We start from the raw sequence: 22318 nt of genomic DNA on the forward strand, positions 1-22318 counted from the left end.
TGAGAGTTTTTTGAATGACTGCTAATTTGTCATTTCCATATGTTTGGTATAGATAGGAGAAAAAAGGAATATTTTGTTTAGTATATGAAATGTACTCATACCATTCAGATCTGATGTTTGCTCTTTGGGGTTCAGAGAAATTATTCATGAACCATTTTCTATGAGAAATATTTTCTTCAGAAAGAAAGTCTTTTTTAAGAAATTCTTTATCTATTAGAAATTCTTTGGTAATGGTAAGAATTTGCGATGGTGCGGAATTTGGGGAACCAGTTTCCTCATAATCTTGGTATATTGTTTGTGCAAGGTTTTGATCTATTCTTATTCTTTGAAATTTTGAGGTGGTAGGTCTAATTGTTTCAGATGTTGAGTGTCTGGAGGGGGTGATAGGATGAGAGAAGGATGTTCTATTTGTTTTTAGTGAATTATGTCTACAAAATTTTATTCCTACGGATCCATCTTGATGTTGGGTAATTTGATCAATTTCTGAATTTTCTATGGGTTGAGTTGGGGGAATTGATCCTGGTGGTAAATTCCATGTTTCTGGTAAAGTAACATTTTTCCATTCTATAGTTTTTGGAACTAAAAGATTAGATTTGGCTCTATTGATTTCCCAAAATATCGTTTGACCTGGTGATTTAGTGTGTGATATGGCTTGAATATCTAGGCCAGTATTAGTAATTTTGTAGTGTAGCCTATAGAATATTTCATAGATATGAGATCCAGATTTCATTTTGTAATTATAATTTTTTACATTTAAAGTTAAAATATCTAAAATATGAGGATCATTAAGAGAAATAGTGAAATTTGGAAAGGAATTGAAATAAATTGGGCCATTACAAAGACTAGTTCATGGTTCAAATATGGTTGTTATATTCAAATTATTTTTGGTTTGTGATATCCTGGTACAAAATGGTATCAGAGCCATGCAAATCTTGAGTATATCCATATTTAGAAGTTCATAGTTTGTGAATCGAACTTCGACACGTTATAAGTCGGCTTACTTGACTTTATTGTGCCGCAATAAATCGTTGTCTGATTCGAAAGATCAAAATATGAAAATCTAATACTATGGATAAATTCATAAAAAGCATGAATTTTGGAGCCTCATCATCAGGGGACAACCAAGAAAATTCGAATATAATTACCACAGGAGAGACACTGTGGGAAGACAGAGATCTATTCGATTGGAAACCTCCCAAAATCAATACTAAAGAAATTTATAAAAAATCATTTATTGATTTTAAGTCAGCTTATACTATAAAAACAGAAGAACAAGTTTTACCCCTGGTATCTGACCAACAAACATTACATTTATTTTCAAAAGCTTCTATTATTAAACATATTAAAAATGGATATAAATTTCTGCATATTGGTCTTGTTCAAATTGCTATAAAACCTTTAACAAGAGAAGGATTAGACACCAGTGTGTTTCTAGCCTTAAGAGACTGTCGACACTTAGATTTTTATGATTCCTTACATAGTTTCAAATATGGTTGTTTTATTCAAATTATTCTTGGTTTGTGATATCCTGGTACAAAATGGTATCAGAGCCATGCAAATCTTGAGTATATCCATATTTAGAAGTTCATAGTTTGTGAATCGAACTTCGACACGTTATAAGTCGGCTTACTTCATGTATATATATATATATATATATATACACTACGCATTCTTCATCTTTCTTGCCTGCAGGATGCTGCAGGACTATGTGGAGGTCTCTTCACTAGAGTGTAAGATCTGAATGACACATTCGCCGTTTTCATCCATATCAGAAAATTATATGAAGAGCAATCTAACTTAGTTTTTTTCTGCAACGATGCCCATTATATTCTTTAAGCATGAATCAGCAGCCTCTTTTCTCTGGATTGTATTATGAGCGGATTTCGCACTGTTTCTGAGTTATGCATGTATACATACATGCAGTGTCAATGTGCGAGTCGATGAACCTGCTAAGCACTTTAAAGTTCGTGCCAACACAATTGCTGATGTCTACTGCCTGAAATGTGATGCTCGGCTGGGCTGGAAATATGTAACATTTTAAAAGATTCTCCTGTTTTAAGGCTTTCTGTTTGCTGTTTTCAAGGTACTCACTAGATTTTTCTAAGTCGAGAGACTTTCCATTACAGGTTGAGGTTGATGGAGAGAAGATTAGTGACAAGGAGGAACATGTAAGATGTTCAAAGATTCTCGTCTTTTAAGGCTTTCTGTTTCCTATTTTCAAGTATTCACTAGAATTTTCTTAGTCAAGAGACTTTACGTTGCAGATTGAGATGGGTGTGGGTCAGATCCTTCCCCAGAGTGAAAATGTGAAGCTAATAGAGTAAGCTATTAAGGAAAGACCATGATATATAGTAATACTGCCAATTTTCTAATTGCATGTATTGTTGGGAAACTATTTGACAGGCAAAAGCTCTTGAAGAAGCATAGCAACCAGAGTCTAGATGCCGAACTTGACAGGCAAAAGCTCTTGAAGAAGCGTAACCACGAGGAGTCTAGATGCAGAAACCATGTCTCCAGTGGATGAAAATCCATAACTTCAGCTGCATAACAAGTCTTGGGAGAAGGGATAGACTGAACACCTTATGCAAAGTTGGTTGACAGCAATATCATTTTACTTTCACTGACTTCAAATTCTGCAATGTTCTGGTAAACATTTTGGAGACAAAATGTGTCCTACACATTTGCTATGGATGGAGCCAGTTGAGTGCTAATGCCGCAGTTTTACTAGCTTTACGATTCATAGAGCTGGCCAATCACTTTGGCTAAGCATTCAACTCTTTTTGATAGAACCATGGTTTGGACCTCAATTTAAACATATATCCAGAAGAAATAAGATGAGAGATTCATTATTTGAGCACTTGTCTGACTGATATACTGGAAGTTTGGTTTCATGATTAATCATCAATGCAAACTATTAACACCACTGATGAGGATAAACTTAAAAGTAAAGATTAAGATGAACATGAATGCTCAGGAAAGCAAATGACAGCACCTGCACACAGCAAGGTAACCAATAAGCATGTAGCTGAATAAACCATGCCTTGAGATCACCATCATAATATTTTTATCAGGCTATATCTCTATTTCATCAATGGAATAATAGTGGCATTAAACAATTTCGAGCAAACCAATGAAACAAACAGTACTGTCTTTTAAATTCATGTTGCAATGGTATAGGCTCGAGTCAGCAAGCCCCACAGCAGAGCCCAGTACTATCCCAGCCTCAACAGAAAATATAATGGAAGTAAAGAAAGATAATGGAATAATAGTTAAAACACCAGGGATAGGTATCCATTGGAAAATAAACTTGTGTGTGCATCATATTCCACAAAAAGCTACAAGAAATAGGCAACTCCTGTTGCAGGAAACAGTTTATCATGGGTTGAAATAGTCAAACATAAAACATATGAACTTAGACAGGGTGGCACTAGCCTTGAAACCAGAATAAAGATTAACCGAGAAACTTCTTGCTGGCGTTTTATTTGTCCAGGAAAAATCCAATGGCAGTTGCCTCAGCCTTTAAGATGCCCCTCCTTTAGCAAGGTCCTCAAGTGCCTTTGAAATCTGTTGCTCATTTAGACCTTCCAACCGTATTCCCCTTTCGATGCCCATGTCTATACAAAAGCAGAAGATTCATTAATTGAGGTTATTGTAATAATGAATCTATCTTGATATGTATAGTATTGTTTTTCCAAGATACAGCTAAAGAAGAAAATAAAGTGGCCAGGATAAAATGTGAAGCACAGTTCAAATTACAGTGGAAAGGATAAGTCCCATTCTATATAGCCCAAAATTCAAAGGAACATGCTAATTACCCCTGGCAACATACCTCACTGAACCAAAAACATTATAAGATTTCAGTCTTAAAACAAACTCCCCAAAATATCCACTCAAATTTCTAAGGTGACTGAAAAAACATAAATTGAGATCTGAAAGCAAAAAAATAGCAAATTACCATATCTAGCCCAAAGCTGAGGCTCGATACCAGTGGCCTCACGGATCAAAATAGGAAGCTTAGGGTTTTTCGTCTTCAGATCCTTGTAATTATTCTCAATGAAAGCTCTGCCAAAAATAACAACAAAAAACAATTAAAATAGACAAACAAATGGGTTCATAAATTTGAAATCAAAAGCAATTAGAACGAACCTAGTAGAAGAGCTGGAAGGAGAATTAGGAGAGAGTAGAATGCGAAGCTCCTTGAGATTTCGAGAAAGCTGACCCCTCCACGCCATTGTTGAACTTCTCTGCCTCCGCCTGTGTATCGTTTTTCTTCTCTTGTTACAGAGGAATATAGGGGTAAATTAAATGGAAGATCTTTACTATAGCACTCCTTCCACTTTTGATGAATCTCGTTTTACTCCCTGTGTATTACTTTATATTGGCATAATTACAGTTTCCTACTCTAAAATTTGCTTAATTACAAATAGATCCTGAAAACTTTAAAAAATTAAATCTAAAACTTCTAACATTTATTAGACTGATCGATATAAAATCAGAAGAAAGTCTCAATTTTTCACCTTATTAGGGTTCCAAAAAGGGTACATAAATGTCCTATTATGTTTGGATACACCTATCCTATCAGTTATTGTAATTTTATACGTAACTTTGATCATTTGTTGTACTTTGGATATCATTATTTTTAATTAAAATTTACAAAATAATATTTTTAAGATAGTGTGATTTTTTCGAATTTCCTCTAGGGTTTATCCAATTATATTTATATCTGTTAAAATTTTAATGTTTTAAATTTGAAAAAAACAAAGTGAATTTAAGTTCAACAATATCAATAAGTTCCATTTCGAATAACTTAAATCAAAATTAATATTTAAATTAATTTCTTATATTATATTTTTTATTACTTCGTAAAACTAATGAGTATTGTCATTTTATTACCACAATAATATGAACAATCAAATAGTTGTTGCATTAATAAATGGTTAAAATGCATAAAATTTTCCTATATTTTAAAAGTCCGTTAAAACTCCCCCATCTTAAAAATAGGCGAAAAATCCTTCTCTGTTTTATTAGACGTAGTTCAATCGCCCTTTTTCGTTAAATCTAACTAACGATTTTAACTTTTTTATAAAATAATTGGTTATACCCTTATTTAATATATATTATTTGTTATTTGAATGATTGTTGGACCTTCTTTAATTAAATAATGATCCTTAGATTTGGGCGACGTCGTCGTCGCTCTGCTGTAAGGCCGCAACCCCCATTTTTTTAGTTAAAAATAATTTTAAATATCTAATTAATTAAGGATAGTTTTAGATTTTTTGAATTTTTAACTAACTAAAAATGACATTATTTAAATTTAAAATAAATGGTTGAAATATTTTTTATTATAATTAAAGGAAAATTTTAAATTTCAACTTTATTAATTATAAAAATTATTTAAATTTAATTTGTTTAGATATTTTTAATTAGATAATAATTAAACTTTTAATATTATATAATGTTTACAATTATTAACATTTATAAATTTTGAGATATTTTAAATTTAAAAAATAAATTTACTATATCAATTTTTATACTCTTATTTAAATTTAATATTTCAATTTAAAATATAAAACTTCAAAAAACATTATATAATTCTTTTCATATTTTTAAGTAAATATATTTAAGAAGTTATTTAATTTTGTAGATAGATGAAAATACAAAAAAAAAATCACTCAAAACAGTAAAAAAAAATGTATATGTGAAATATGTAATCATCATGGGAGTATTTTTATCAAAATCATCAAAAAATAAAGTCACGAATAGCTAAAAAACACTCCAAATGCACAAGAAGCATGTGTAATGCACCTTCTATTAAGTACTAACGAAAGGAGTATTTTTTGTTGAGTTTTACAAAATATAGAGATGTTTTAACCTATTTAAAAAATATAGGAAGTTTTTAGTTATTTCAACAAAACATCGAGGTAAGATGTATTTTAGCCATTAATAAATTATAGGGAGTCTGACCTTAAAATTACAAAATTTCAAGTGATACAATTGTAATGTGACGAATTTTGGAGGACATTCTTGTAATTTGAAAAAAATACGGAAAAAATGTGTGTACTTTTAGTATTAGGAAGGTACATACAATTTCATATTGGACGAAATTTACCAATAACTAAATCAAATACTAAAGGGTATATGTGTAATCTTAGACACAATCTATGTTACCCTATTAATTAATATAATCAACCTGATATACAAACGTCCCAATATTTCCTACTCTATATATATATATTCTTTTTTCAATTTCTCACATTTGGATAGATAGTACACGGTTTACTTTTTACAGTGTGTGATTTATTACATAATACTTAAATATGTTTAAACGAAACAAATAATCGTGGAATTTAAGGTTGTGAGGTATCAACCATACTAATTGAATAAGGCCTCATTGGCAAGCTAGTACAAGATTTAGAATTGCAAATTTTTCTGCAAGAAAAACTCTGATGACACTTGAATGAGAGGAAAGTATTTAAAACAATCCCTATCCACCCTGAGATGATCTGATCTGTCTATGCTCTATACATACCTGCATTCTTGGGGCTCAGCTTACTGCATAACATTTCAATGCATAAACAAGTCCTGCTCATATTCAACTCATGCATAAATACACTGATGCAGACTGCCACTGAATAGCCAAATAGTGAAGCGGCACAATGCTGGTTGATAGTGCTGAAGATAGAGCGATGAGAATGAAACAACTCCAACCATTTCAGTGTTTAATCTGCATACTAGTTTACACAGAGCCAAAGACAAAGGACAATTGTGAAGCAAGTATGTTCTACAAGACCGACTACACAGATTAAATCTTCTTCGCAATCTTCATTAGATGAAAGCCAAAAGTGGAAGCGGAGAGGGATTATAGATATAGGAAAGACGTTAATTCTGTAACTGTTGATGCGTTTGTCCAACAAACGAATGTCTGGCAGTGATCTGAATATGGTCTGCATCTATGGTAAATCCTACAACCAAGGTAAAGTCAGAATATGTCTTTCTCAGAGAAACTATGTATAGAAATTATAAAGCATGAGATCGTCAGATGTGTCTGCCATGGATAACACAAGTAATGAAATGGTGAAGGAGATAAAAACAGAGGATGAATATTACTTTTGGGACTAATGAAGCAAGAGTGTAAAATGATGCCATTTTGTAAGAATCTAGGGGCTCATGTGCAGCAGGCTACGGGTCAGCAAATTGGATAGTGATAAGCTACCCAGTTGTTGGAATTAACGAGGGACAATGATGATGATGATGATGATGAGAATATAATGAAATATCGTCAATTTCATAGTTATCTCGACTACGTTGTTTATGTAGAGACATGAAAAAGTACCAGACATGAATCAAGGAGGACACTACTCAATTTTATTGACTCTTCTTCCTCTTTACCTCACCTCCCCCTTGCCTCAATATCTTGCATTTATTAGGAGATTCAAGAGGCAAAAATGATAATAGACCTAATGTAGTTCAAAGTAGCAGTATTGGCAATAATATGGGTAGACATTATTCCAAGAAGGCAGCAAACACTGAACAGAAGGAGAATAAGGAAAGTTCGTCAGTGAAGCCACAGGATATTGAATTTAATCCAGTGACAATGTCCTGGAAGAATCTAGAAGCACAGAAAGGAACACACGGCAGGTTGCTAATAGCCAAGCATGCAAGTCCAATTATCAACATTAATAATCAGATTATGATCAACCATTAACAGATATTGTATTATTTCTTGTAAGTGAATTGGTCATCTATGGAAAAGCAAGCACCAGGTGGTCAAGCATAATCATACCTGAAAGTTCCCTCTCATCTCTTCAGCTTCCCATCAACCTCATTTCTCATTTCCGGAAGTTGCTTTACCCTTTAAAATCAGGAAAAATCTCTCAAATGATTATATTTTAAAGCTCGATGAAATCAGGGTTCTTAGGAAGTAAAAACAAAAGAAACTAACTAAACGGACTAAGCTATTGAAACCAGAGAAAACGGTAAATCTAGTTGCTTAAGACTGAGTTGAATAAACGTAAACTGTAAACTGACCTTTATAAACACTAAATAGGAAACAAAATTAAAGAACATAACTGTAAAGATTCCATAGTTAAAGAAACATGAAAAAGTAAATCTAAGATCATAAACTTAATTCATTAATATACAAAACCGCAATAATGTATAGGATTATCCATGACAAAGGGGGCCAGATCGCTCCCTGTATTTGAATTGCCATCAGGATTCCATATTCAAGCCTTTCAAAAGTTTATCTTGTTCTTGCCTCCTGCTTCCCACACCCCCCTCCTGCTGCCCCCCCCCCCCCCCCACACCAATTGCATGTGTATATTTATTAACATTATATTTTTTCTCCCGATTACAAGCACGTTGTAGACTGTCATAACAGAATCATTTAATACCATGATCTTCTTAATTTACTATATTTAGGTTTGATATGAAATGTTTCCTTTACTTTTCAGGATAGTTTACCTTCTGCAATCCAAGCCTACAGTCCAAGTTCCATATCATTCAACCGTGCATTTCCTATGCCCAGTTGCTAACATAAAGTATGTGGGCCGAAAGCTTGATCAAGTTAATGCAAGGTTTTTAAACACAAGTGAAACTATCTGCTAATATAATACAAACAGTGAATTGAAGGAAAAAACAAAATATTTTTGAATTACGAGACCATGAAAATCCACTCATCTATTATTCATCTGGGCAATAATTTCCCAAGAGTTCATTACCCTTACTCTGATCATCCCCCTAAATAACACTTTAGAATTTGGTGAGGAGTGGCAAGATGCTATATGAACTATGAAGCAGCCAGTTTCAATTGGCATTGCTAACAAATAACAACTAGTCTGCGAAGCAGCAAATAGCTATCATTTTCTACCAGCAAATCGGTGACCGTAAAAATGCATTGTTAAGGCAGGAAACATGGGGTGCCAATGAGAATGTGAAAAAAAATCCAAACTTGATTTTCACATACCGAGCAAGTGAGATTCAGAGCAAGAAAGAGGGAAAACAAAGGTTTATTAACTAATAAAGTAACAGCAAATGGTTGAGAGTGGCAGACCTGACTGCCTTGCCGTTCCCTTCTATAAGCATAATGAATGTGGATATTTCTGCCGTCCAGCAACTACAAAAGCATACAACAAGCAGAAAAGAATTACTAATGATGCTCAAGAAATACATATAGGCATGTAACAAAATGCATAGCTGAATACTTGAACATACCCGACCATCCATTTCCTTTAAGGCTTTGTTTGCCGCCATCTCAGAAGAGTAATGCACAAATCCATATCCTCTTGATTTCCCACTTACACGGTCACATATCACCTTAACTGCTAAGCATATGAATCCATTTCACATTCCAAAATAATCACCAATATGTCAAAAGGTAACATAATAGCCTAGTGCCTACCTTCAATTACTTCACCATATTCCTCAAACGCACCCTTCAAAACACTTTCATTGGTATCATAAGAAAGCCCTGGAGATAGCAGTGTTTCCTTTTAATTCAGTGACAACGATCTGAAAGTTGTAATATACATACATAAAATTATTTAAAGAAAAACGAATTTTTGAACCCATTATTGTGTATTAGGTACTTGATGCCAATTAAGGCACTAGAAAACTGAAGCTGTGGCTGGAAGATGAGATTAAAGTGGAAATTCTGGTGAATTCAGCAGTTCAAGGTAGAAAAAAGAAAGGAGTCAGATAAAGAGAAAGAAGAAAGATCGGGATTAAAGAAAGCACAGTAGTCACACAAAGGCACAAAAGCTTCATGGAAAAAATAGGGAAGACAAGTACGATTCGTTACCTTCAATCTAAAGGGTATAATCTTTCAACATTGGAATTCAACAGAAATCGAATCTGATTTTCCAAGTGTCTTGGAAACATAATTCTATCTTGCGAAATCCAATTATAAGAGCTACTCCAACTATGCAGTTAGTTCAAATTTAGAATCTAACAAGCTGCTAAGAATTTCAGCCTTTCACAGGGCATTTAATGTACAAGTACTGAGGAATGTCATTCATTGATTACGGCAGGAAAATTAATCAGTTTCCTAAGCCATAAGTAAAATGTTAAAAACTCACTTTGTTCCTATGCTGAGCATCAAAATAGCACCATGCTTTAATGAACTTGGAACTAGTGGATCTGAGATCAACTTCAAGCAATTTTTATCATGCATCATACAGAAAAGCTACTAAACAACTATCGATATTTTCAAACACGTATAACAATCTCCTACTTTGAACGTCAAAAAGTTTCTGTCTCCCATTCGAGCATTTTATCGAACAGGCAAGAGAACCACAATTAAGAACCAATCATCAATTCAGCAAACCCTTTGCTCTCATTTGCGTTAAGGATTAGAAACCTAGTATTTCAGGACGCGCATTGCCCATTTGCAGATGTATGTGCAGGGAGGGAGAGAGATAATATAGATAGATAGATAGATAGATAGATAGATAGATAGATAGATATATATATATATATAGAGAGAGAGAGAGAGAAAGACCTCCAACAAAAAGTCCCGAGCAAGACTGCCGCCATGTAAGCCATCTATGAGGGGGAGATTTGAAGGCGGAATAAACCCTATTCAGGGCATGCATCTGCATCGGTGAAGATTCGAGCAAAGCGAGAGTAATGAGAACTTTGCGAAGTGTTTCTCTCCACTAGAAAATACTTGAGCTCTGCATACGCAGCTTTAATAGTATGAACAATGTTCATATGGACACATATCATGCACCATTTTTCATGCTTCTCTGTATATAATTCTTCAGCAGCAAAACCCTAAAATGAAGCAAACTAAAAGCGCCATAACGAAAGAGAACCGAGAGTTCAGGTTTGAAACTAAACGATGATTGAGGTGATTTCAGTGGACATCTAAATGACACCCACCTCAAAACCTAATTTCAGTAGTCATTTATAATAATTAAAGCGCTCGAGTTAATATTCGTAGCACAATGCAGCCAAAGATTCCCTCATTGAACCCTAATTCTACCAAACTAATCTCAAAGACCCAAAGTCGAAGCAAGGAATTAGGAAAAATAACAAGAGTAAAGGAAGACGAAAATGTGGTTTAATCAACTGGATTCACACTCCACATTGGCCCTAAACACAGAATTACAACCTTACATTTCTCTTTCCTTCCAAATCTACTGAGAGCAGTCTCTCTAAGCCACACCCATTTGAATCTACTGAGAGCAGTCTATTTAAGCCAAAAATTACACAAAAGAGATAAAAGCTTTGTGATTCACATCCATTTGTAACTAAGAAGCAGCCGCCTTCGGTGACTTGCCAGCCTTGGACGGCGACTTGGGCTCCTTGGTAGCCTTATCTCCCCCTGTTTTCTTCGGCAACAGCACCGGATTGATGTTCGGAAGCACACCACCATGAGCAATGGTCACACCCTGCAGCAGCTTCCCAAGCTCCTCGTCGTTCCTCACAGCCAAGAGCACATGCCTCGGTATAATCCTGTTCTTCTTGTTATCTCGCGCCGCGTTTCCAGCCAACTCCAGTACCTGTAATTGAAAACATTTCCAAAAATCACGACTCGAGACCTAGAATCATTAACATAAAGAATCTTACCAATGTAGATCCGAAAGAGGGCTCTTCTTTTACAATACCTCAGCAGCTAAATACTCGAGAACGGCAGCCATGTAAACCGGAGCTCCGGTGCCAACCCGCTGGGCATACCGTCCTTTCTTTAAGTAACGTCCGATTCTACCAACAGGGAACTGCAGACCAGCCCTGACAGACCTGGAAACAGGCTTCTTCTTCGGGCCGCCGCCCTTTCTTCCTCCAGCGCCCTTCTTCACTTTTCCGGCGGCGTCCATGAAACGATTATTCAGCCCTTGAGACTAGGGGTACAGAGAGAGGCAAAATGGTAACTACAACTGGGAGAGGAGAGAGTATCTCCCTGGCGGAACGGCTGTTTCGGAATGACGAGTGATGAAATGGGGCTGTCTTTATACAGTGGTGATGCTGGCATCTGGCTTGAAGGGTGGAGTAATGCCGGCCGTCGATTCAAGCTCAATCCATGTTAGGTGAAATAAACCAATAGGAAGCGAGTTCTGGAATTTAAATTTTTGGGTTAAGGAATTTTTTGGTTCGCTTTTTCCCGCCTGGAAATTCATCTTTACTTTTGAAAATGTGGGTTTTTTTTTATTTTTAGAAAAAAAAGAAAAAAGCACTGAAAATAATATATTTTGCTCACAATAATTTTATAAATACTAACGATTAAAACACATTTGATGCGGGTGTATAGTAAATTTTTATTATATTTATCAATTGAATGAGAAGAATAAATTAAAATAAGGAATTGATCAAAATTAATCAAATGAATTAACTTTAAATGTCGCATTATGTTGTTTGAATGTAATTAATGCATAGCTGTGAAATGAAGCCCCAACATATTTGTAGAAGTCCATTTCTCAACTCGCACGATCAACGCATGGATTGGCTTTCTATTGAATGAGTTGGGGATTCATGATTAACAACTCGAATTATCACATCAGGCATGTTAGATTACTAAAAAATCTTATATATTTTTATTTTATTTTTTATTGTTTTAACATTTCATATTTGTTTTAGGTCAAATTTTTCTTATGGCACTTTTTACTATTTACCCTTCTCGCTATTGATTATCCTATTTGACCCTAATTGCCTTAGTAGTATGAAAATGTCAGTAGTCTTCCCCCATCATGTTCTTCTTCCTTTGAACAAGTTCACTTAGTTTTGCAACTTGAAGTTGATTTAAATCCCTGTTTTGTGGTTCATTCCCACGCCAATATGAGTTGCAAAACAAGTCGAGGCATGGAAAATAACAACTGATTAGAATTAAATTTGAGGTTCGCTCCTATTAATTTTAGTAAGAACAAAAACGCAACCCAACCCAACCCGTCATGCTTCTAGTTGATCAAAAATCCACCCACCCCTGCCCTTCATTTCAATTTTTGAAATTTAACATCAAACCAACCAGAATCCAGACTCGATAGATTTAATTCGTAAATTTTGAATATTTCTTCTTTTTTTTCTTTAATTTTTTAATATTTAAACTTCAATAAGCCATATAATATAGGAAATACACAACTACAATCGACTGACAATGATTTACCTAAATTTAGCAAGTATTATAGTTGATCACCTACTAATTTAATGGTGAGTTTAATGACTTTTATAGTATGTAAACTTGAATCGGCAACATAATTAGGACAGACCTACATGAAAGCTAATTAATTTTGATTTAGACACCAAAAATTGTTCCTCCACTTCGCAAAATGTCAATTATGGCAATAAATTTGCATTAATTAAGAAGAACTGTAGAAAGTTTGTTGCAATTTTAGAGGAGAACAATAATGAATCTATTTATGCACCTGTTTATTCTAACTCTTTAAAGAAAAAAATTATTGTTTATTGGCACTGTACTTTTTCCATAATAGCACAATTAGAACCCTAAAAACGGCCCCATTTGCAAAGTGTCGTATTATTTGGGTAAAATAATGTGTTTATTTAAATACAAATTTAACGATTTAATTTAAAAAGTCGTAATTTTTTTTATAAATATATTTTTTGGATATAATACTATTTATTTAATGACACATTTCTAATAGACTCTCGTAAAATTTATTAAAATTTTAAATACTCAATAATTATTTGAAAATTGTAAATACCCTTGTAGAATTAACGATTGTCTAATAAATTACCTCAATAGAATGAATTATAATGGGAGCGTATTTGTTAGAGAATTATTATTTTTTAAGAAATATTTATATTTTTTAAATAATAAAAAATATTTATATTTATAATAAATAAAGTTCATCGTAATTTATTTTTTTTAAAGAAAAAGAATTATCTATTAATATTTGACATAAACGGTTACGTTTACCCCGTCAAAAACTAGCATGTAATGAAGTTGAACAAACCGACTTCCTAAAGAGTAAAGAGTGGAGGTGGTAATATAAGGGGGAGTCTTGCAAAAGGACAATTTAGCCAAGCAAGCAACTAAACTACAAAAGGCGAAGCGGAGCGTTTCAGGGGCACGCTCGACATTTCAACTGATTCCCTTCCTCCTATATTTGCTTTTCTGCAAACGGAGTCATTGGTAGTCTCATCTTTCTCTCTCCCCTAAATATCTACCACCAAAAGAAGCTGCGTACTTTTGCAGACCTAAATTTTCTCTTTCCGGATTCTTGTCAAAACCTCCTCGATCTTCTCCGATCAATCCTCGTTACCATGGTAATGATTCTTGGCTTATTTTTTTCTTTGAACTTTTCTATCCTTATGCTATCTTAATTTTTTCATTTTTTGTCGTTTACGTCAGAATGATTGTCCAGTTGATTAGTGGTACCTTTTTTTTTGTTTTTTTTTTGTTTTCTTATGTCCGATTTATGATTTGTTGTATGTGGGATGAAGAGAGCAGAAATTACAATTATTTTGGTAGCTGGATTTGAATGAGCTTCTTTGTTTATCCCTTTTTTTTTCATTCGTTTAGATTCTTAGATCTGAATTTCTAGTAGTTTTGATTGTGTATTAGGAATTTTGCATTGGTTACAGTATTTCTAGGCCGATCTTGGATTGGCTGACTTGCGAATTTTGTTCCTCAGGCTATTGTAGTGTTTAGTTAATTAGGATTCAATTTCGTGACCTTTTGGCCGAAATTAAATAGGTGAATCAGCTGGGTGCTAAGTTAAATAAACGATATGGGTCTGATATCAGTAGTTTGTTTTTGAATTTTAGGAAAATATAATGTTTACATCTTTCTTTTCCTTTGTAATTTAGTTGTTTTATCCAAGATCTCCTAGATGATGCGACATGAATAATTGAATTAATTGAGACGAATCATCTGAAATTTTCTTTGCCCGTTCTTTTGGCAATATAACCAACTTGGACTTTTTCCTCCTGATGTGTAATCCCAGTATCTGTATAGTTCCAATATGGGTTTAAACACATGACCTTCCTACGATTGTAATCATAGAACTCCAACTATGCACATGAGAATGCTCTCGTTACCACTATGGCATACTCACTAAAATTGACCGGTCCTAAGCAATTAAGTACTTCCTTAATTACTTCCATTCGATGAATCAATTTTAGCAAGTGGATCATTCATTTTATGCCAAAAGATAATGGGCCATAACATTCTCATTTGTTGATTCACATAAAACTTTTATGTCAATTTAAATTACAATAAGTATGTGGAGACATTACATACATTTCAGATAATTTAACTTCATTATGCAATTATATTACAGAAATTCCACTTGGAATGTATTTTTCTTCCAGTGATATCACGTCTTGAGCATTTATTTGATCCATCTTGATCTTGCTTGTAAGATGCTACATTTGTGTAATGGAATGGTTCAGCTAGAAAATGCAACAAGAATGGTTCAGAAACATGTCTAGTTTTTCTTCCCGACCTGGAAAATTAGTGGATCTCTGACACTTTTACATGGATCATGATATTGATTGCCATTAAATGATAGTACTCCAGAAGGTTTTTGATTCTCTTGATTTCAATATTTTCCTTGTTTTGTAAACTCTGAACTTATTTGTTATGTATAGGCCAACGCAGCATCAGGAATGGCAGTGCACGATGACTGCAAACTGAAGTTTATGGAGTTGAAAGCTAAACGGACGCACCGCTTCATAGTATTCAAGATTGAGGAGAAGCAAAAGCAGGTTATGGTGGAAAAGCTTGGTGAACCATCTGAAACTTATGACGACTTCACTGCAAGCCTTCCTGCTGACGAATGCAGATATGCAGTGTTTGATTTTGATTTTATGACTGAAGAGAATGTCCCAAAGAGCAGGATTTTTTTCGTTGCGTGGTAATTTCCCTTCCTGGTGACATCAGTTATTGCTAGTCTCCAGTCTTTGTGTACATTGTCTCATCTGACTATGTTGTGTATCAAATCTCTCTGCTAAGGTCCCCTGACACTGCAAGGGTGCGGAACAAAATGATCTATGCCAGCTCCAAGGACAGGTTTAAGAGGGAATTAGATGGCATTCAGATAGAGCTGCAAGCAACTGATCCATCTGAGATGGGTCTTGATGTCTTCAAAAGTCGTGCCAATTAAATCTCAGGAGTTTCAGCAAAGCATGTTCCAAGCTTTGCTTTCCTTGAGAGAAATGTTAATAGTTTGTTGAACATTGGTACTTGGCCAAGCTATGATATTCCTATGTTGTCAAAGTTTTATTTCTCTGGTAACGACTTCATCTCTAGAACAAATTCTGTGGTTTTGATCTTACTCAACTATTTTTCGGGTGTGGAATTTATTTTATTAATCGCATGAGGCTGGATAACCATTGTTGTGTTGGTCGCTATATTTCAGAAATGTATTATTGACTTGACTTATTTGGAATCCTGATTTCCAATTGTTACACTGAGTTTTGTATGGCGGTACTGGATACAGCAATGTACTCTCCCAAGGTAGGCAATCATCATGATCCGTATCAAGGATAGCTTAGCTTGGGTGTTTATTTGCTTGCCATGCACCTTTATTCATGTATCTACTGTTACAGAGTGTACCTAACACACTGAAATGCTGGCAGTATTGTTGAGCCCGTTGCACGTATATGTAATACACCTTCAACGGCTTCTTCCTTTAGCTCTCTCAGCCCTTTCTGTGGTTCAGTTTCATGACTCCAGAATGACTATTTTCTTGTTACCAATTGTATAATTAATCGTGAGATTGCAGCAGCACTAAGACATGGTCCAGTGAAGGTGAAAAACTTAAGTAGACCTAGAGCATCATTTTCACCATTACTAGTCAGACTATTAAGGTGAAAAATTTAAGTAAACCCTGAGGCACCATTTTCACCATTATTAGTCAGTGTATCAACAATGTCTCGATACAAATTCGTTTCTGCATTTTGTTGTTCTGAACTATGATGATCCAATCTCGACTATTAATAGCATATTATTTCTGAGTCAGAACATGCAACAAACAAAGGAAGATCACCATTGTTGTATATTTGCAAGTTGTCACAGTAATACCTCCAGAGGGGGATACACATAATCTTCTTTTGTTTTGAAGCAACATTGTGAAGTAGGATCATATAAAGTGAAATTAGCAAAGAGGCAATGACGCATGCAATTGGATTTATGATCGATATAAGATAAATAATAATCAAGGATAATTAGAAAATAAAATTAAATGGGTCTTTGAGTGTGTTCGGGTTTGGGTTTAATTTGTGTCAAATCACCTCGGACCCAAACGTATAATTATTCAATTAATTAATTTATTTTTTATTGACCCACTCCACTTGTTCAAAAATCATGATTTATATGTATGGATGTATTTGTATTCGAATGCTTAATATCCTATTTTGTTTATTTTTCACACATTATATAATGAATATTAGCGGTTATGACTATTAGATTTAAAACAATAATTATAAAAATTACATGAATTGATTCATTAGCAAGTAGTAATACTGCAAAATTCCTTTATCATTCATGTAAAAAATGTCACGTGATCTAATTTAAAATATATATATTATCATAAAATTAAAAAATAAATATAATTGGGCTTGAGACGAGGTAACAATAGGGACCCAGTGGGTTTTGAATTCTGAACCGAGGAATGATTTTATACTGTGCATGGCATAATCTTAGCGACATCATTCTAATGTATACAAGTCTGAATGAATCGACTTTTAATAAAGTCATCTACATAGTTAATGAGATTTTGTTCAATTGATGAAGTTTAACTCATGACTATAAAGTCATAGGTTTAAATTCAAAAAAATTGTAAATTTTACTATATTTTAATAGTAATTGTCCGTCAATTTTAATAATAATTTTTAATTAAATATAATAATAGATAAATATTATATGATTGTTATAATTATGAGTAGTTGTCAGATATAAATATTAAATATTAGATATTAATAATTATAAAATTTAATAATTATTTCACTTAAAAATATTAATAATAAAGTCGTCTGCATAAAATGAGAGTGGAATTGTTGGTAAATAATAAAGGAAGGGAAGGGAGGCAACTAAACTACAAAAGGCGAAACGGAGCGTTTCACTTTCAGGGGCATCGTCGACATTTAATATGATTCCCTTTCTTCTATATTTGCTTCTCTCTCCAACGAAAGTCATTGCCACTCCCATCTCAACGCGTTCCTCTCTCCCCCCACTAAATATCTACCCCTAAAACAGAATCACGTCCTTTTGCAGACCTAAATTTCCTCTTTCCGGATTCTTGTCAAAACTTCCTCGATCTTCTCCGCTCAAACCTCGTCGCCATGGTAATGATTCTCATCAACTTTTTGTTTATCTCTTATATCCTTTTGCTATTTATTTTTTTGTTTTCGTAAACATACATCTTCAGTTGATTATTAGTGCTGTTGTTTTTTTTTTAATCATTTTTTTTCTGTCCGATTCACGATCTTGTGATATTTGGAATGGAAACACAGACTACAATTTTCTTTGGTAGCTGGATTTGAATGGATTTTTTTGTTCATCCCCCCCCCCCCTTTTCTTTTAGATTCTTAGATCTGACTTGAAGTTGTTTTCATTGTGTATTTAGAATTTTGCATTGCTTACAGTATCTCTAGGCCGATCTTGGGTTAGCTGACTTGCGAATTTCTTCTTCAGAGTATGCTAGTATTATGTTATCCAGGATCAATTTTGTGAATTTTTGGGGGAAATTAAATGGTTGAATTTGCTGGGTGCTAATTCAAAAAGTGATATGGGTCTGTTTCAGTAGATTCATTTTGAATTTTAGGTAAATATAATGTTTACATGTTTCTCTTTCTTTTGTAATTTAGTTATTTAAGCCGATATCTCCTAAAATGATGGAATAAGAATAATTGAATTTATTAAGACAAATGATCTGACATTTTCGTTTTCCTTCTTTTGACAATATAACCAACTTGGACTTTTTCCATTTGATGTGTAACCCCAATGTCTATATAGTTCCAAATTAGGTTTACAGGTTTGTTTGCATTCACCTTCGTGAGTTTTCCACTGACAAGGACCTCCCTGAGGTTTAGATTCTTGGCGTGAAGACCCTTTTCCTTAGTTGACTGTTAACTGTGAAGTATAAGGCTAAAATAGTACTTTTACTCAAACTCAATATTAAATAGAACTGTAAAAAAGAGAAATGGGTTTTCATTTGACATGGGGCTTAGCATCACTAAGACAGGAAGAAGATAGTATGATCATATTCATTCATTTAAGTCACAAAGCAGTGATAAAATTAACCAATTCAGAGTTCTCCAGCTGTCGTGAATGCTCCAAAATTGCTTTGCATTTTCACAGGATCATCCAATAATTCTTCTGGAATGTGAGATGGTCCAATAGTCCTTTTCTCTGTTTTATTCTATAAATCTTAGAGCTCCAATGACATTTATGGACTTAATTAGTTAGTTGTGGCATTGAAAATTGATCATTTTTAATTTTAGTCGTGAAAATATTTGCTTTTCTCCTCTAAAGACCATCATAAAATATACGGAATACGCAAAGAGTTATAGTACCAACCACCTTAAATAAATAACAACATGTGAAAACCAGTAAGAATAAGATACCCACTAGGATGGATATGCTTCATCAGAAAGTCTTCTCAAAATGTGGCACATGTTGCATCAGCTACAAAGTAATGAATTATTGATACACATAGCAAAAATTTTATCTTGAAAATGCAAAAATATAATGCGGCTGGCTTGACAATGTCAATCAATTATAGTCACAAAATTTACAAGAATGTTGTCAAGAACAGAACTCATTGTGCTGTCAACATGGGAATCCAAGAGCTAAAGGACGAATGCCCTGCATTAGTTAACTGATTCAGTCAAACCTCATGAAAAGAGATGACGGATTCACAATTCAGTACATATAAGCAGAAAAAATGAAAAGAATAGGTAATAATAGATGGATTTGTACCAGGTAGCAACCATGTTATCACGTCCTTGAGTGTCATGTGAAACCTATAAGATGAATAATGTCATTACATGAATGATATAGATTACGTTGATCCAATAACTTATACGTGTTATACATGTAAATCAAATTAACTAAAGCAGGTATAGACAATGACCTAAATTGTGAACTTGTGTAACATTTCTTTTGTTTTTTATTTGATTCTTGGGTCTTCCTGGACATGTTCTCCAGTAATGGTCAATTCCTTTGTATTTCCTACAATGGACTACAGCTGCTTGTCTTTGCCCCTCATTTTCATTAATGGAATTATCAAAGGATGCTCCACCATAAGCCAATGAATTTTATCTCGTCGAGAATGTATCTTAACCGCATATGTCTTCAAGTATGCAGGCTTAGTGAAACGTGGATGGACATAGAATAGTGGATCAACTTGTTTATGATGAATGCAAGCCATCTGGCTTGTAAGCCACGTTGCATTTGTGTAATGAATGGTTCAACTGCATATTGCAACAAGAATTGTTCCGAAACATGTCTAGTTTCTCTTCCCCGCGCAGATAATTAGTGGATTGCTGACACTTTTACATGGATCATGATTATTTATTGCCATTAAATGATAATACCCCTGCAGGTTTTTGATTCTCTTGATTTCAATATTTTCCTTGTTTATAAACTCTTAACCTATTTGTTATGTATAGGCCAACTCAGCATCAGGAATGGCAGTGCATGATGATTGCAAACTGAAGTTTATGGAGTTGAAAGCTAAACGGACGCACCGCTTCATTGTATTCAAGATTGAGGAGAAGCAAAAACAGGTTATTGTGGAAAAGCTTGGTGAACCATCTCAAACTTATGATGACTTCACTGCAAGCCTTCCTGCTGACGAATGCAGATATGCAGTTTATGATTTCGATTTTATGACTGAAGAGAATGTCCCAAAGAGCAGGATTTTTTTCGTTGCGTGGTAATTTCCCTTCCTGGTGACATCAGTTATTGCTAGTCTCCACTCTTTGTTTACATTGTGTCATCTGACTATGTTGCGTATTAAATCTCTCTGCTAAGGTCCCCTGACACTGCAAGGGTGCGGAGCAAAATGATCTATGCCAGCTCCAAGGACAGGTTCAAGAGGGAATTAGATGGCATTCAGGTAGAGCTGCAAGCAACTGATCCAACTGAGATGGGTCTTGATGTCTTCAAAAGTCGTGCCAATTAAATATCTGGAGTCTCAGCAAAGTATGATCCGTGCTCTTTGCTTTACTCAAAAGAAATGTTAATAGTTTGTGAACTATGGTACCCGGCTAAGCTATGATATTCCTATGTTGTCAAAGTTTTATTTATCTAGTAATGTCTTCATACCTAGAACAGATTCTCTGATTTTGATCTTATTTTATTATTTTTCGAGTGTGGAATTTATTTTATTAGTTGTGTGGGGTTGGATAACCATCATTATATTGGTGTTTATATTTCAGAAATGTTCTTGACTTCACTTATTTTGTTCACTGATTTCGAATTGTTCTACTCAGTTTCTATGGTGGCAAAGTTGCTGGATGCATCAATGTCCTCTCCCAGATGGGCAATTACCATGATATGTATTGAGGATACCTTGAGTGTTTATTTGCTTGCAGTCTTTTCTATTTCTGAACTGTTGCAGAATGTACCTAACACTGAAACTTTGGCGGTATTGTTGAGCCCATTGTATGCTGTGCTGTAGGGCATTCCTCTTACCTTCTCTGAATTCCTTCTTTTGGTTCAGTTTCATGACTGCAGAATGACCATTTGTTTATTAGCTCTTTGAGTTCATGCGAGGGATATTGCTACAGCAGTAAATTTAGAATCCGGGTCATTGTGTGTTGCTTTATTTCCATACTGGAACCAAGAGGTAGGAACCTGCTGGGTTGTCATGTGTATATAAGATTTGAAGATAACCGTAAAAAGAATCACATATCTAACAATTACATGGCGATGATTTTCATATAGAAAGTCACATCGAACTCTATATTTTGTGAACTTCAACTTCAATTACATAGTGTAAGATGCCACATTGAAATTTTGCTACTTTCCAATATTAGCCAGAATACACTACAGCCAGAGAGGTAAAATTATCTTCTATCTTCCCTGCACTCTCATCTCAATTGAGGACTGAAGTCCCTTGGGCATGTGATTATTCAGTCGACACAATCCTACCTCGAGGGCTATATCCTTTGACGGAAGAAATTATGGTGGTTCTGTAGGTTATCTTTGCTAACCTTGCGGAGACTTGGGGGCTTTAAGTTGTTGCCAACATACCAATTTTGGCGTAATGATCATAATATTGTATCTGAATCATAGAGTAGGCATTCATGTGCCACTAATTAGCATTTCCTTGCAGAGCAGTTTGCAATTCTCTAAACCTGCTTTATGTAAGTCATTAACACCATCTTGTATCTGAATCATCGAGTAGGCATT

General features: G+C 34.3%; 5 protein-coding genes across 6 annotated transcripts; 2 read left to right on the forward strand and 3 right to left on the reverse strand.

Annotated features, from left to right (window-relative positions):
• Positions 1–3263: 3263 nt before the first annotated feature.
• LOC105170391 (NADH dehydrogenase [ubiquinone] 1 alpha subcomplex subunit 2) lies at positions 3264–4319 on the reverse strand. Its single transcript, XM_011091140.3, has 3 exons — positions 4147–4319; positions 3956–4062; positions 3264–3614 (listed from the first exon to the last, which is right to left on the reverse strand). Exons 1-3 carry the CDS (start codon positions 4230–4232, stop codon positions 3520–3522), a joined length of 288 nt encoding a protein of 95 aa, XP_011089442.1. The 5' UTR covers positions 4233–4319; the 3' UTR covers positions 3264–3519.
• Positions 4320–6687: 2368 nt separating this feature from the next.
• On the reverse strand, positions 6688–10885 carry LOC105170392 (glycine-rich RNA-binding protein 4, mitochondrial). Of its 2 annotated transcripts, none has more exons than XM_011091141.3 (6): positions 10499–10885; positions 9401–9469; positions 9214–9320; positions 9053–9115; positions 7784–7852; positions 6688–6962 (listed from the first exon to the last, which is right to left on the reverse strand). In XM_011091141.3, exons 1-5 carry the CDS (start codon positions 10596–10598, stop codon positions 7823–7825), a joined length of 369 nt encoding a protein of 122 aa, XP_011089443.1. In that variant the 5' UTR covers positions 10599–10885; the 3' UTR covers positions 6688–6962; positions 7784–7822. The 2 variants fall into 2 exon arrangements, with proteins under 2 accessions (XP_011089443.1, XP_020552544.1); XM_020696885.2 differs by having other exon boundaries at positions 9214–9323.
• Positions 10886–11040: 155 nt separating this feature from the next.
• Positions 11041–11936, reverse strand: LOC105170393 (histone H2A). The gene is made up of 2 exons (XM_011091143.3): positions 11610–11936; positions 11041–11504 (listed from the first exon to the last, which is right to left on the reverse strand). The coding sequence occupies exons 1-2, from the start codon at positions 11817–11819 to the stop codon at positions 11253–11255; spliced, it is 462 nt and encodes a 153-aa protein (XP_011089445.1). The 5' UTR covers positions 11820–11936; the 3' UTR covers positions 11041–11252.
• Positions 11937–14060: 2124 nt separating this feature from the next.
• LOC105170394 (actin-depolymerizing factor 2-like) lies at positions 14061–16365 on the forward strand. The gene is made up of 3 exons (XM_088884698.1): positions 14061–14220; positions 15547–15812; positions 15911–16365. Exons 1-3 carry the CDS (start codon positions 14218–14220, stop codon positions 16059–16061), a joined length of 420 nt encoding a protein of 139 aa, XP_088740824.1. The 5' UTR covers positions 14061–14217; the 3' UTR covers positions 16062–16365.
• Positions 16366–18081: 1716 nt separating this feature from the next.
• LOC105170395 (actin-depolymerizing factor 2) lies at positions 18082–21659 on the forward strand. Its single transcript, XM_011091144.3, has 4 exons — positions 18082–18243; positions 20572–20837; positions 20936–21106; positions 21397–21659. The coding sequence occupies exons 1-3, from the start codon at positions 18241–18243 to the stop codon at positions 21084–21086; spliced, it is 420 nt and encodes a 139-aa protein (XP_011089446.3). The 5' UTR covers positions 18082–18240; the 3' UTR covers positions 21087–21106; positions 21397–21659.
• The last annotated feature ends 659 nt before the right edge of the window (positions 21660–22318 follow it).

This window comes from Sesamum indicum, linkage group LG9 (genome assembly GCF_026168435.1).
Source record: "Sesamum indicum cultivar Baizhima isolate 11 linkage group LG9, ASM2616843v1, whole genome shotgun sequence".
Lineage (NCBI taxonomy): Eukaryota > Viridiplantae > Streptophyta > Magnoliopsida > Lamiales > Pedaliaceae > Sesamum > Sesamum indicum.

What these genes read in the sequence shown, in the direction of transcription:
- LOC105170395 (XM_011091144.3), top strand. An exon ending in AGGATTTTTTTCGTTGCGTG is followed by an intron (nt 20,838 to 20,935) that starts GTAATTTCCCTT and finishes CTCTCTGCTAAG; the next exon opens with GTCCCCTGACACTGCAAGGG.
- LOC105170394 (XM_088884698.1), top strand. An exon ending in AGGATTTTTTTCGTTGCGTG is followed by an intron (nt 15,813 to 15,910) that starts GTAATTTCCCTT and finishes CTCTCTGCTAAG; the next exon opens with GTCCCCTGACACTGCAAGGG.
- LOC105170391 (XM_011091140.3), bottom strand. Translation starts at nt 4,232, where the DNA reads ATGGCGTGGAGGGGTCAGCTTTCTCGAAATCTCAAGGAGCTTCGCATT. An exon ending in CCTTCCAGCTCTTCTACTAG is followed by an intron (nt 4,063 to 4,146) that starts GTTCGTTCTAAT and finishes TATTTTTGGCAG; the next exon opens with AGCTTTCATTGAGAATAATT. An exon ending in TCAGCTTTGGGCTAGATATG is followed by an intron (nt 3,615 to 3,955) that starts GTAATTTGCTAT and finishes GCTTTTGTATAG; the next exon opens with ACATGGGCATCGAAAGGGGA.
- LOC105170393 (XM_011091143.3), bottom strand. Translation starts at nt 11,819, where the DNA reads ATGGACGCCGCCGGAAAAGTGAAGAAGGGCGCTGGAGGAAGAAAGGGC. An exon ending in TCGAGTATTTAGCTGCTGAG is followed by an intron (nt 11,505 to 11,609) that starts GTATTGTAAAAG and finishes TTTCAATTACAG; the next exon opens with GTACTGGAGTTGGCTGGAAA.
- LOC105170392 (XM_020696885.2), bottom strand. Translation starts at nt 10,598, where the DNA reads ATGCAGATGCATGCCCTGAATAGGGTTTATTCCGCCTTCAAATCTCCC. An exon ending in CTCGGGACTTTTTGTTGGAG is followed by an intron (nt 9,470 to 10,498) that starts GTCTTTCTCTCT and finishes TGCTATCTCCAG; the next exon opens with GGCTTTCTTATGATACCAAT. An exon ending in ATATGGTGAAGTAATTGAAG is followed by an intron (nt 9,324 to 9,400) that starts GTAGGCACTAGG and finishes TCATATGCTTAG; the next exon opens with CAGTTAAGGTGATATGTGAC.